Below are 13,987 nucleotides of genomic sequence, written 5' to 3' on the forward strand. Positions count from 1 at the left end.
AGAATCAGGGATTCTTTTGCCAAATTCTCGCTGGCGTTCAGTCAATTCTCTCCCCTTCCAGTGCTATATCCTACTGTGAACATTTACGTCGGCGACAGCTCAGGATGAAATTTCCAATTTTCATGTATGAAGTTATCCCTGAGGGATCTTGGGCTTGAGGTAGGTCGAGTATGCTTCCGCGAGCATTGCTGACATTTCCAGTCACCATGTAATAATAAGGCGGCCTCACGTGCTTACTGGTGTCAATTTAAACAGAAACTTTCACAAAAGGGACGATCGTATGATGATTTTGCAACAAGGCTTCCGTGGATCAATCGCGGGAGGCTCATGCAGGCTATGTCGACTAACCAATGGCGTCGCGTATCCTGACCTTCTACACTTCCAAATCTGGACCGGGCATCTTTCAGCTTCTTTCCCCTCTTTTCCCAGCTGAGAAGCCATCTTTTGAACAGGAGGACATCGTGCAAAACACATCTCGCAGACGACAACGTTACCCTCCGCGCTCGTCTCGAAAGCGTTTAGTTGAGAAAACTTCTGTTTTGTTCAGTCATGTGGCTTGTCAATACGAAGACCCTCGCCCTCGAGAGCTTCGCGGAGCCCTCCGAAATCGACTATGCCATACTCTCGCACACTTGGGAGAGCGGCGAGATCTCTTTTCAGGAGATGTCCTCCACCGCTGTGGCGTCAACGACGAAAAGCAAGGCAGGCTTTGACAAGGTCGCAAAGACCTGTGAGATTGCACAGGAGAAGGGCCTGGGATACGCGTGAATCGACACCTGTTGCATCGACAAGTCCAGCAGCGCCGAGCTCAGCGAAGCCATTAACTCCATGTTTCGATGGTACCAGGAGGCGAAGGTCTGCTTGGTATTTCTCTCGGATCTCCGCCCGGAAGTTGGCAGTACTGGGCCTGGGATCCATAAGATATCCGATCTGTCTAGGTGCAAGTGGTTCACTCGCGGCTGGACGCTGCAAGAGCTCATCGCGCCGGCCGCTGTGGAGTTTTACGATGCTGGGTGGAAGTTGAGGTTCTCCAAAGACTTATGGTCGGGGCGTCTATCGACGATAACCAACATCGATATCGATATCTTGACATTCGGGAAGGAACTATCGGCTGTTCCCGTTGCCGTCAAAATGTCATGGGCAGCGCATCGCCGAACTACCCATGTCGAGGATCGGGCCTACTTCCTCTTTGGGCTCTTCGACATCCACATCCCCGTGATCTACGGCGAGGGCAGAAAAGCCTTTCAGCGACTCCAAGAAGAGATTGCCAAGGAGACAGATGACTTGTCGCTATTCGCCTGGGTAGCAGTTGATGATAATCAGCGGTATAGAGGCATGTTTGCCCAAGAACTAGCGGAGTTCACATTCTGCGGCAATTACATGCGATGCAATCGACTCACATCAGACCGGAATGGATTCTCCATCACCAACAAAGGCGTCCGATTTACCTACGTCTTAGGCGTGAACACGGACGCAAGCGCCACTTGGCTGCTCCCTTTTTTGATGCAAGGGAATTGCCAGAAGTGCCACTATCAGCATAGCATTTACATCGGCCTAGTTTTCACCGCCGAGGGCTGGGTCCGCGCGACGCCTGGGCGCTGCCGGTATGAGAGCGATGGGCCGTCATTTCCCAGTTTTATCGACGTGTGCGTCAGGAAGACGGTCACGGCCTCAGAGAGCCGCAGACTCGAGCAGCGGCCGGGCCACTTCTTCAAGCTGGAATGGGCTCCAGGAGACTGCCTCAGCAGATGTGGCAAGCTTCTCGCGGCCGAGCCCAGCTTCCTCTGGAACCCCGTCTATCGGGGGTTCGTGGGGGAGGCCCAGGCTGAAGAATTTATGGGCATCATCAAGTTGTCCTTGAGCGCCCTGCCTTCGAATGTCATCATCTGTCTAGTTCTGTTCAAGGTCAAAGATCGACCGCCTGAGGTTCAGCTCTTCCTGGTCCCAGACTGGCCATGGGAGCTGAAGGAGGGCATAGTCTATCCTAAGGGTACCTCTTCGTCGGAAACAGACATGCGGTTGTACAAGCGTTCCCTGCTACCTTATTCCCCTAGTAACTTGTCGTCTGCCCGGGCTACCTGCTGTCATGGCCAATTCTCTTTTGATGTAACAGTCACAGCAGAGGTGGATGAGAAGATGCGCCTTATACTATCTTGCAAATATCTCAAGGAGCCTCAAAGGGTACAGGAGCAAAAAGGGCTTCCATTCCTTCCCATGGCAGACCTGATACGATATATGTCAGACAAATGACGCTACCAAATATCGTTCCAGCCCTCGTCAACTTAAAGGACAAGCAACGACGTTTCATGCCCCCGTACTCCCATCACGACGTCATACCGAGCGTCCGGATACTACACCGCGAGACCCGGCATTTGGAAAAGGATCCGTACTCGGTACCAGAAAATCACACTGCCCGTCGGTACATGCATCAAGCAGCACAGGACCACCTCCAAAGCCTCCAAAGCCCAGCAACTATGTCATCTTTTCCTTCGGAACCAGACTGAATGCACTCGGACGAGGAGCCTAGATGACGGGAAGAGACTTCAACGATCCCCAGAAAAGAAACCCACGCGATGTCCACAACTTTGCAGATCTCCACAGTCTCCACGGCCAGCCCTGTTGTCATTACCAAAGAGCCCGCAACTCCCGATACTTCGAGAAGGTCAGACTTCAGCCCGATATCCAGCCCCCCAAAAAGGCCGAATATGCTCATTCGTCACTATTGAAACAACGACAAGCCATCCGCAAGACCAATCAACAAGATCTAAGCAAGGGTGGGGGAAGACACTTTCAACTCAGACACTGAAAATGGCGCCAGGCCAAGAACTGGAAGAGGATGAATGGGCATCATCATCGTCAAGGACATCCCCTTCAGGCTTCGACGCATCGCCCATTTGTTTCTCATCCACCCAGTCCCCTCAAAACACACCGCACGCTGTCCGAAGACACCATGAACGCTAGAAGTCAAGAACCAACCAACACAATTGAGACGACTTGAGATCTAACATACTAGAGCTTAAGAAAGTTATTCTCTTTTTCGCTTCCCATGTATCAACCTCGGGCGGCTAGTCTCAGTGATGTGACTGGTTTTAGTTACCAAGGATCAGCGTTCGTTGACCGCTTACTCGACCAAAAAGGTACTGTTCACCACCACACAAACGGACCGACTACACACACCAAGAAAGAACAGGACAGAGAAAAAAATCCCGAAAAATGATCGTCAGGGGCCTAAACTTGACACACACCAATCCCCAATTTTCTTTCCCCAGCGCACCCACACTAAAACCACAGGAAAAGGCTGAACGCTGAATAGCCAGTGGTGCAAGCACAAGCCAACGTCCAATCCCAATCTTTGTCTTTATTCCCTCCCCTCCCCCCAGTTTTCAATGCCCACGTGCTGGAGGCCTTTCGGTCAAGTATCCTGCCCCCCATCGGGCAGCCCGCAAACAAGGTATGGTCTTGTTGCCCAAGCTTGAAAAATGTTGGCAGGAGGCTGGGGATGGGGCAGGCTCGAGAGTTGGCAGTCGGTTACACTACCTTACTCCAGTCTGCAAGGGAGGAGATGAAGTAGTAAGTAGGTAGGGAGAAAGGCTGCAGTCCCGTTGTAGAATGTCAGGTGACCTCGTCGGGCATTACTCTCTTCAAGCCGGGTCACACACAAACGGCGCGTGCTCGGAGCTCGGAGGCGGCGCTCGGAAGAACGCCCAGTGTACTAGACGCGGCAGTCGGATCTTGTCCTCCTGCAAGTTCACGGCCGTTCGTTCAAGTCAATGCGATCAGAAGGGACAAAATGATGAAATGTGAGGTCATTGGATATTTTGCTCGATTACTACGCCACATTTCCATAACCCAAGTTAACTTTGAACACGCTGTATCAACCTCAAAAAAAGAATTCCCGCACCAGCCTCCTATCTCCTGCTTCCATCGGGTTGAGCCCAAGTTGGCCAAATCTCTCTCCTCTTCTCACGCGCACACTCCAAGGGAGGGCCAAAGCTGGTTTATCCAAGATGATATTGAAGTTCTCTGCCCGTGTAATAATCCCTCCCAAGGCGTAGGCCCCTTCGCGTTCATAATATGAAGGTGCCATGGTTACTATACACAAGATGGGAAGGGGGGTTACGCCACTATACTCCGTTATGACTCTTTCCATAGAATGTCGTTCAACAAGGTTTTTATTTCCAACTGCCGCCGTGTTTTTGTGATGAACATGATCTCGGCCTGCCAACCCTTCCCATCGGTAGAATCGAAAGTACCCAGTGTAGGTGGTGAGTGGTTGGCGGACCGGGTGACGTGTTTTTAAAAAAAGGTATTGGTGTTGTGGTAGTGGCGGGTCGTAATTTGAGGGTAGGTAAGGGGGTAGAAGGGGAAATGTCTCGGGACGAAAGCCCCCCGTTTGGTTGGTAGGTTGGTTGTGATATCCAAAAGTTGTCTAAATTGTAGATAGTTGCAAAAGGAGTGGACGGCGTAGGGAGGGAGGTCGTGGCCGAAAGGGCGGGTTTTTTGTGTATGGTTGTGTCCAAAAACAAGAGAGATTTGATAGATGTATCCAACGCAAAAACCCATATCGTAATTTCCCAAGATATGTTTACCCTACACCATGATACAAATGAAAAATCCGACGACACTGGTCGTTTTTTTCGGAAGACGCCCCCGAGTAAGCCAGCGTCGGGAGATTGAACACCACAAAACGCCTTTGATGCCAGAATTGTGTAGAAAGAAGTAATTCAAAGAAGCCCCAGGACAGGCTTTCAGGTCGTTTGTCGTCATGATGTGAGGTGCTCATGCGTTGGTAACCTTGATGAGGGGAATTAGCTTTTTCAGGGTTCATCTCATTTTAAAACATCTCATCTCTCATAAACTTACTCGGAGAATCTTCCGCGAGTAATCTTGGTTGTCGGCAATGCTGCCATCGCTCATGCGTCGGTGCGCCAGGGTAGGATCCATGCGGGAGTCGGACATGGAGACGCCGCTGCTGCTGGGCGGCTTGGAGCCGCCGATGAAGGCGTTGACGGCGGCGTTGCGGCGGTGCTCCTCCTCGATCTCGGCGTTGCGCTTCCTGCGGACGAAGAAGAAGGCGGCGCCGACGATGGCGGCGATGGCCACGACACCGACGACGACGCCCGCGGCGATGCCGGCGACGTTGGTGCTCTTCTTGGGCGTCTCGGTTGCCGCGGCCGATGTTGTCGCGACGGGGGTCTCGATGACGGTTGAGACGACGCCGTTGGCGGCGGTTGTTGTCGTGGCCTTGGTGGTGGCTGCGGCCGTTGTGGTGGTTGCAACGTCTTCATCGGGAACGACGAGCTTGAGACCCGTGTTGAAGACGGAGTAGTACATCATGTCTTCGACACCACCGCCTTTCACAAAGGTTAGCCATTACTTCAAAAGTTGAACCACGAGACGTAGGGTAACATACAAGCCTCTTCCGGGTAGAATGGGCAAGGGAAGTTGCACTTCTTGTCGTCGACAACGTCGACCTTTGGCGGGTACGAGTCACCGCAGTAGCAGTCCTCGCCGTTGATAGCGGCGACATTCTTCTTCTGCTTAGTTTGGCATTCTAACGTGCATGATCCGGTACTGATATTCTCTACGGGGTACTTCTGCCATGTCGTTGATGACGCGTTGTAGCATCCGTGGTTGGTGATGGCGCCTGGCCTCGCGGCCTCACTGGGCTTCTGATATCCTGACGTAGTGGTGGCAGTCTGGGCTGAGCTAAAGCCAAAGGCCACGGCGGCCAGAACAGCTACTGAGTACTTCATAATGGTTGTCGAGGGGGGTATAACGAAAGCGTTGAAACGAAAAGTAGGTTGAATGAAGGTGCGGTCTCGAATCGATTCCAGGACTCGAAGACGATGACAGGTCTTGCGGGTTCGAGGGTTGTCGACGTGTCTCAGGGGTTGTTGCCTCGGTGCGGTTCAGTCGGCCACCGAATGCTTTCCCAGATATCGAAATCCAAGCAGCGTCCTCTCGATTTTCCACCCAGTTCGATTAATAAGTTGTATCCGTCGAGAGAATCGTGATTCGATCGATCGGAGGAGGGTTGGATGATGATGATGTTGAGGGTTGAGCGAGTGTATCGGTCGAAGCAGGACCGTGTTCGGGTCGTGCGGCAAACAAGGCGAGTCCTAAAGAATGTGTGGGCACAAACAGGCCTCCTAATGGTTTCTTCGCGAGTTGGTTTGGGCTTTTACGAAGCCTCTTGTTCTTTCTCCTTCACGTTGTTCTCTTTTGCTGGCAAAAAAAGAGGATATCACCGAGTAAATGACATTGAAAGGAGAGGGTAAATGAACAAGGGAAAAAGAGGAGGAGACCTTGGCGAGATTGGGAAGATGAGTAACAAGGCAAGGCAAGGCAATGGAAGAGGGAGAGACTTGGGGGGGAGGGGAGGAAATGGAACGAGTGACAGCGGGTGGAATTGGAGGGAACGGCTTGTTTTGTTGAAAAGAGGGAAACGAGCACGGAGTGGGTTGAGATGAGGAGGAAAAGCGAAATTAGGAGTCCACTTTGCGGCATCCCGGGGGGTTCGGGAGGGTGTAGACCCAGAATACCACAAGTACCAACTCCTCTTTTCTCTCTCTGGTCTCTGCCTCCGTCCTCTCAGGCTCTGTCTCCCGTGCCCACAGAGCCTTGAGGAGGGTGGTAGTGTAGGCATGTGCAGTGTGTAGTGTACATACGAGTACTGAATAGTGAAAACTAGGGCAGGTCTAGGCAAAGGTAGGGATGGCTTCCCGTTCTGCCATCTGGTGTGTGCACAACTTTTCCAGCTCGAAAGGGCACACACGCGTAACTTTCGACAGTGGGACACCCTCCTCGACTCTAGGACATGCCCTGCAGCAGTGTTCGGTAACAGCCAAGGGGTCCCCTGGCCACACGTCCGTGGCTTTCACAGCGGCACATAGGCAGCGAGAGAGCAGAGACGGGGGTGAAGTTGTGAACAGACTGGGATGGAAGAAAGGGAAAACGGGGGGAAGAGAATCCACGGCTCCAGGCAGTTTTGGGAATAGTCGAGCGAGAACTTGACGCGGCCGTTATCCAATGGCTTCATGCCGCGCCTGGCTTTGGCTCCATCCGAACAGATTCAATTGGGTACAGGTCTTTCGTGCTGCTGTCCAACGTTGGCGTCGATTGGATACATCCGCAGTAGTGCGACAGGGGTGAGCCATGTTTGGGTCTTCCCGGGCAAGAATTCAGGAACAAGAATTACCGTCAGGGGCGCAGTTGACTGTGCAGATCATGGGCTGTATCGGGGGTTGGCGGTACTGAGTACGGTTTGAAGAGACTGAAGTCTGTTAGATGAAGTGGTGGGAGGCCTCAGCTTGTCATAACATGAACTCAACTTAACGGACTGTTCATGGTACACGCTATCGCGAGCCGTCGAGTGATCAGATCCACTTTCCAATTTAATCCTCCACATATGCGACACACCACCACGAGCTCTTGGTGTGCGATGCCTCCTGCGAAAATATCGCGCGGGCCTTCATAAATCTGATGTTGTGCACGGGGTGTATGGAAAAGGGGGAGGCGGTGAATAACTTGACACACTCACTACATCATTGATGATACCACGGCGAGTTATGAACAGCGGCATTGAGTTGTGAAGACATATCTGTGTTGTGGAAAGTCTGAGCGCTGTTCGTTGTTCGAGGATGCGATCTTCTCATGGGCATCGCATCCCGATCGGCCGCTTCCAACCGTGGAATCTTCTCTGCTCGTGTACGATCTGCCGAATGTGCCGTTCGCTTCGCTTTGAAGTCAGAATAGGAGGTGGTTCGTGGTTGCGAAAGCGAAGACGCGAAGAAAAACTCCTCTGCTGACGGTTATCTGCCGTACAACCACACAACACGGCAGCTCCCATACTAGATGCAGAACAGCTTCTTTCTCTCTTCCGGCGTGTGTTCTTTCATCGCCTGCTGCCGCCAGGGCCGTGTGTTTGACGCTGATTGTCAGGGTGTCACGCGCATGGGCGTGCATACGGTCATCCCAGACAGAACCACCCAAGAATGCTTTTGGATGAGACTGGGATAAAAAAGAGTGTGTGTGTGCCATACAGAGCACCATACCATACAGAACAGTAATACCACAGTGAGCGTACAGAAACTCAGGTACCCGTCCGTACATGATTTGTGCGGCGGGACGCCTGAGCACCGGCGTCCGTTGCAATTTTTTTGCCGCTGGTGCCACGGATTACCTGACAGGATGAACCTTCGCTCGGTCGTGCCTATTTCCCCCTCCCTCAGAGTCCCTCTTTCTTTTCTTCTTCGTCTCGTCTTCTTTGTTGCAGGCGCAGCTTGCGGGCCAGCTGGACGTATGTACCCGTCCGCGTGAGAGGGGAGGATTCGGCCCTGCTTTTTTGATTTCTGTTAATTCCTTCCCGCTTGACTGTTCGGACGGACGTTTTGGCTTGGATCTCTGAGATGCAGTATTGGCCAGCACATGCCCAGCAGTTGACTGCTGACAATGACGATGGCGGGTCTGCCGACGACTTCATAGCGTAACAGAGCGATATTGGTATTGTAATAGCTGGCCGCTGCTATGTCCCTGATGATCATCAACGGGCAGCAAATCTTCATGCCGTCGTCGCCCCAAACGACGGCATAGGGGGGGAAACGAAACTCGTCGGAGGAGAGGGGGCAGCAGTCCAAAAGTCGCAGGCTGAAACTTGAAACGAGAAACCAACGGTGGCTGACCGTCCCAGACGAGGCCTACCGCCTATTAGTTACAACTTACAGTATTAGCTAATATTCCGGTTGGTTGTACCGTTTGGGTTGGGGTGCTGCCGTCAGCTATCGTATCCGTACGAAGGATCCTATCACCCTATCTTGTCCGACACCAAGGCTTGAACACCTGGGGACGGGAGCCACTGAAATGGAGAACCCGGGCGGGTAATGCAATGGGTACGGCAGATTGGATGTTGCCAGAATTAGGAGTATTATCTGGGGGAAGAGGAAACGTGCAGCTTCGTGCGTGAGAAATCGGCCGGTCTGGCCGGCTATCTGGTGATGGTCGAATGAGAGATTAGTCGAGATGCCGCGAACCGTTGGATTTCAGTCTCGCCAGTGCCCCGTACAAAATAGTGTGCATACCTAAGTACGGATACTTACACAATTAGTCCGTACACAACGGTCATTCACTATTCGACGGGCCAACGTTGTGCATCGATGCATTATTCCAGCGCCTTTAGCGAACGGCTCATGCAATTGCCAGCGAGGCCTCGAGGCCTGCTGCTTCGCTCGCCGTGCACGGCAGAAGGACAGCGGCGAGATTGGTTTGGATAACGCCACCCCTTTCTCCCTCTTCTACCCCAGAAGTGTGGATGGGATACGAGGACGGGCGGCCGAGCCAAGAGGCTTGGGAGAAGGCTTACAGAGAGGCTTGCAGCATGCCGGTTCGTCTTCTGGACTGTCTTGTGTCTGTCAACTTTCACAAGCAGGACTTCACAGTGACAGTGTACAGGTGGCTTGCATCAGACGCAAGATTGAGGATGAAGGTCCCGGTCATGTCTTTCCGCCAAAGCCAGCACATACCCTCGTGAAAGGAGCTTTCCTGTCCGCCTCTTGCTCCGTGCAGTACGAAAAGGAACAGTTTGATGATGGCTATTTGGACATCAGAAGACCAGTCACCACTCTCCACGAGGGCAGCGTGGATGGAATGGGGAAAACGTAGACAGCAAATGAGGACTCATCATCCAACGCACCAGGGAAACGTGTTGGACCCTCTGCCTCCCATGTTCCCAGGGGACCATCACCTCGAAGAGCCAGAAGCACCGCCTGAGCACCACTGCATCAACTGGAGAATTCTATCTCTTCAGTGGCTTTGGGCGGCTGTTGGACAGCGGTTGTGATCAATTGAACGCGCATATCCTGGGCCGCTGCGGAACAGAGGGGGTGGGTTTCTCGAGGAAGAAACGCTTAATCGAGAAGCTTGTCCTTAGTCGTCCGCAGACTCGGGCATCCGATGCAGGTACCTGCTTGGGGTGACCCGGGATGCGTTACTTTTTCCTTGCTTGATATTGATGTTGCTTCTTAGCACAGCCTCAACAATCAATTAAGAAGGAAAACCCACGTCATGTTACTGTGGGCTGCTCGCTGGCTTCCTGCAGGCGAGATGTCTGATCATTCATTGATATCGATGGAACAATTTTTATGTACGTGTATTTCGAAATAAGCATGGAAGTCCCTCCAATACTCAGTACACACAAATGCTGCGTGACATGGACGGCCTAACTAGGTTAAGCTAGGATCTATTTCTATATGCAAAAATCCAAACCAACGGACGCTATTGAAGCCCAGGCAGGTGCCGAGATGCTAGCGAAGAAAGAGGAGATGATGTTGAATGCCTGAACATGCGCTCTTTTTTTCGAACCCGCGACTTTGGATAGAATCGGCATTCTCGGTTTTCGCGATGTGCAGCTGGGATTGATATGGCGTCTCTTTATGCGGGATTTCATCGAGACTGCATTCTTCCAGAACATGAGGCGTTCTACATGTCGGTTTCGCGTCCAATCGCTACTTCGCTCTGATGGATGATGTTGCTGTTCTGTGAACTATTTCTGGCAGAGCGGTTCAGGGAGGGAAAAGGGTGGCCCTTTCCGGCCTGCGACTCCTCTTTTCAGGTAAAGAGGCCGAGGGGTTCTAATCCTCGGAGCATGTGTCAGCAGATGGTCCTCTTCTCAAATTCTCCCTCACCAAGGCTCAGCGAGTTGCGTCTTCAGTGTCCGACTGTCGTAAGTTGATTGGGGGCCGTTTCCAAGTGACAAAAAGCTCCCTTTAACCATAGCACATGTAAGCAGACCCCCTGAAGAAGCAACGATTCTCCCTGTGCCGTGAATTCGCCCTACATGCCCGTCTCTTCAAACTTCACAGACCGCAATCTCCTTCAGCTCAAACCTTCAGACGCAGAGAAGCAACCCCTCGGCAGGATAATCCGATGCGACGGGCAGCAGGCGCTGGATTTCGTAGGTTTCACACTCGCAAGTTGCAAAACCATCACATCTCATCCACCCGAGCGGCATCCTTCAGGAAACCAATACCACCGCCAACATCCGGCACTGCCGCAAAGAACCTTCGCAGCGTTCCAACGGGTCCCATCTCTCTTGATTAATACGAAGAAAAACCACTCTCATCATTGATGACCTGTCTCTCATGCCGAGAACCCCCTTTTGGTGATGAGAGCCCGACGTGCCAATTCTCAAGCCAAATCCAGGGTCCCAGACCCCAGAGATAATACATCTCTAAACTCCGTTGATCGGCTCCCCGAGCTTCCTATCTCGAGTCGGTTCCCGGCTCCCGGTTTACGTTACTCCTTGCTTTGCGGGTTCCCGAACCAGGACTTGCTAAAAGCACCGCCGCCCGAGGGCTCCATGAGTCCATTCTTGACTGTGACGCCAACGGACTAGCCATCAACCACTCGATCTCTCTCGCTGCGCGGCTACGCTGTTTATTGCAAGATGCCGACAACTCTCCCCCCGTCTCCCAAGACGCGTTGGTGCAGGGGCAATCCCCCTCTCCCCTCCAGCAGCGTTCAGTTCTATCCACAGTTTTTTGTGCCGTTCCTCGCTGTGGATGCTCTGGAGAAGGGGTCGAGTCATTGTCCGCGGACACCTTCCCAGTTCCCTCAGCAAGCCCAGCTGCCCAGAGTTCCAAGGAGAGCGAGACATATTAGCCCGAGAATCACCAAGGCAGAGCGCCAGCCAGTGACTGATGACACCGGTCGTCCCATCTTCACAGTAGTCCAAACCGCCATCCAGCTCGGCCAGTTTCGATTGTGGAAACTTGTCAAATCCGCCCCCAATCCTTCCAGTGCGTGCGGCCGGATGGGGATCCCGATCACGGCCATCTCGGGTGGGAGCCCATCGAGATAATCAGAAAAGCCGAAGCGCAGGAGCAAGGCCCAGTTCTTCACTTTTCTTCTGCGGCGTCGCCTGTTCAACGAGATGCCTTGTAGCCGCCACGTACAGCGTTAGACGGGCCACGGCAGCGATGGCTTCGACCCTTCAACATCGCTTCATCCTCCGTCGCGAAATGAAAGATGGGCTTTGGCTTGGCTTAGGCTTCATCTAGGTAGGTATTGAATGTCCGTTGGCCTTGCCGCAGATCCCGCCAGTTCCCTCGCCCTAATTATCACTAGCCAAGTGCCTCATCCAACGCCCCCAGAAACGCCCGAGGCCCGCCCTTCTCGACATGCAAACAGATTGAACGGCGTCCTTTTTCATCTGAAAATCAGAACATCCTACCGTCGTGCCGTCGTATTACATCAGCAATCTCAATTTGAGCAACGTTGGGGTCTGGGGCATGGGATGACTTTTAACACACCAACTTCTCAGACATTTCCCCTCTCACTTTGTGAACATCCCGCGTCCATGATGTGAGACTGGGTCTCACATGTTTAATTGCAGAGCTCCGACACGGTTCTTCCACCATGTTTACATATTCCAAACCCAACAGCCCAGTGTTCGAGGGAAACAATCTTGGAATTCAGGCACGTCTTCCAGGAAATGAGCGCCACCTTGCTTAGGCAAGACATGGCTCCTAATCCTCAGCTTGGTGAAATTCCATATCATCACGAGCAAAAGTCCCATAAACAGGATTCATTCATGGCGCTTCCTTTACGAAAATAGAGCATCGAAGCATGTCGGGCTTGAACCTTTCTTCACTTTGGGAATCATGGCGGCCGTATACCAAGGAGACAGAACTTTGCCGCCGTGCATACATCTTATTCCGGCTGCCTTGCATTCCCATATCCCCGGTAAAGGGCTGATTTAGGAGAGATCCAGGAACCAAAATGCCACAGCCCTAACACCGAACGTTCGATCTAGCATAGGAAAGTCGAACCACGGCAAGGCACATGGAAACCGTTCAGGATCATGGTGCCCCATCCCCGAGGCACTACACTAATATGAACCAAGTCTCCACGAAGTTGCAAACTTCCCCCTGCAGCCCGCAGCGAAAAGGCCGGAAGACCGGCTTACGCCTGCCGTGGACGACAGTACGGGAGTACAGTGTCGTTTCCGTATCTTTACGTGAGCTGAAATGTCGCCGACTACGACAAGATCGAGAACTTCGCTGCTGAATTGTGGAGCAAAATGCCAGTTCTAGATCCGGTCGCCGATGGCCCGCCCGTCCGCGTCCGCACCCCCCTTTCCATGTGCCGAACGTCAACATTGGAACAAAGAACACTTGAACATCCTGACGAAACTCCTGCATTGGTTTCTTCGATAGTCTCTCTTCGGCCGTTACAGAAGTCATCTTCGCATCCGCTCTTGCGCGTGCAGATGTCTTTTTTTCCCGCATCATCGAGATGCAGCCGCTGTACGTGTCAAGACGAGACGGGGCTTAATGTTGATGTTTACAAACCATTCCCCCACAGTAAACCGGGAACGCGTTCTCTCACGCTCGCTCAGCCTTTGAAAGTTCAATGGGCAAAAAAAAAAAAAAAAAAAAAAAAAAAAAAAAAAAAAAAAAAAAAAAAAAAAAAACAACAAACAAAAAAAAAGACGAGGAGCTACTTCACCACCCCACAAAAAAAAAAAAAAAAAAAAAAAAAAAAAAAAAAAAAAAAAAAAAAAAAAAAAAAAAAAAAAAAAAAAGGTTCTAGACTCCGTCTCCCGCAAATATCTCAGGCACGCATGCTTCTTGCGTCATCCATAGAGAGCCGAGAGAGGATCCCCAAGGCCTCGAACCGTCCCTGATCATCTCTGATCTTCCTTTTTTTGAGTTATTTTGCCACGAGCTGAAGATGCCTTATCCGTTCCCAGTGGAGAGGTCGGCTACAGCCGTCAGATGTGCCCTGTGTGACTTTCAAGTAAGTTTTGCGATAGGCGGGTGATTTGTGCTGCACATGCTCGCTATGCCCAATGCCCCAAATCAAGGTACGCTCCTCGCCATGCCTCATTGAACGGTCGGGTCCCCTTTCTCTTCCTAGCCTTACGTCGCTCTACCTCCAAAGCAAAATTCTCCACAAGCATCGAAAGATACACGTAACACAGCCTCGC

General features: G+C 52.1%; 6 protein-coding genes across 6 annotated transcripts; 4 read left to right on the forward strand and 2 right to left on the reverse strand.

Moving 5' to 3' along the window:
* Positions 1 to 549: 549 nt before the first annotated feature.
* Positions 550 to 2,250, forward strand: CPAR01_07218 (HET domain-containing protein; the record flags this gene model as incomplete). The annotated part of the gene is made up of 2 exons (XM_060491488.1): positions 550 to 764; positions 801 to 2,250. The coding sequence occupies 2 exons, from the start codon at positions 550 to 552 to the stop codon at positions 2,248 to 2,250; spliced, it is 1,665 nt and encodes a 554-aa protein (XP_060350362.1).
* Positions 2,251 to 2,409: 159 nt separating this feature from the next.
* Positions 2,410 to 2,961, forward strand: CPAR01_07219 (uncharacterized protein; the record flags this gene model as incomplete). The annotated part of the gene is made up of 1 exon (XM_060491489.1): positions 2,410 to 2,961. A coding segment is annotated over one exon (552 nt), but the record flags the coding sequence as incomplete, so codon positions are not given.
* A 1,818-nt stretch (positions 2,962 to 4,779) lies between these two features.
* On the reverse strand, positions 4,780 to 5,756 carry CPAR01_07220 (transmembrane alpha-helix domain-containing protein; the record flags this gene model as incomplete). The annotated part of the gene is made up of 3 exons (XM_060491490.1): positions 4,780 to 4,794; positions 4,864 to 5,354; positions 5,414 to 5,756. The coding sequence occupies 3 exons, from the start codon at positions 5,754 to 5,756 to the stop codon at positions 4,780 to 4,782; spliced, it is 849 nt and encodes a 282-aa protein (XP_060350364.1).
* Positions 5,757 to 6,210: 454 nt separating this feature from the next.
* Positions 6,211 to 6,510, reverse strand: CPAR01_07221 (uncharacterized protein; the record flags this gene model as incomplete). The annotated part of the gene is made up of 1 exon (XM_060491491.1): positions 6,211 to 6,510. One exon carries the CDS (start codon positions 6,508 to 6,510, stop codon positions 6,211 to 6,213), a length of 300 nt encoding a protein of 99 aa, XP_060350365.1.
* A 4,933-nt stretch (positions 6,511 to 11,443) lies between these two features.
* CPAR01_07222 (uncharacterized protein) lies at positions 11,444 to 11,857 on the forward strand (the record flags this gene model as incomplete). Its single annotated transcript, XM_060491492.1, has 1 exon — positions 11,444 to 11,857. The coding sequence occupies one exon, from the start codon at positions 11,444 to 11,446 to the stop codon at positions 11,855 to 11,857; it is 414 nt and encodes a 137-aa protein (XP_060350366.1).
* A 1,034-nt stretch (positions 11,858 to 12,891) lies between these two features.
* CPAR01_07223 (uncharacterized protein) lies at positions 12,892 to 13,065 on the forward strand (the record flags this gene model as incomplete). The annotated part of the gene is made up of 1 exon (XM_060491493.1): positions 12,892 to 13,065. One exon carries the CDS (start codon positions 12,892 to 12,894, stop codon positions 13,063 to 13,065), a length of 174 nt encoding a protein of 57 aa, XP_060350367.1.
* Positions 13,066 to 13,987: the final 922 nt, after the last annotated feature.

The sequence above is a fragment of the Colletotrichum paranaense genome, assembly GCF_030867605.1.
Source record: "Colletotrichum paranaense strain IMI 384185 chromosome Unknown Scaffold_5.1, whole genome shotgun sequence".
NCBI classification, from domain to species: domain Eukaryota; kingdom Fungi; phylum Ascomycota; class Sordariomycetes; order Glomerellales; family Glomerellaceae; genus Colletotrichum; species Colletotrichum paranaense.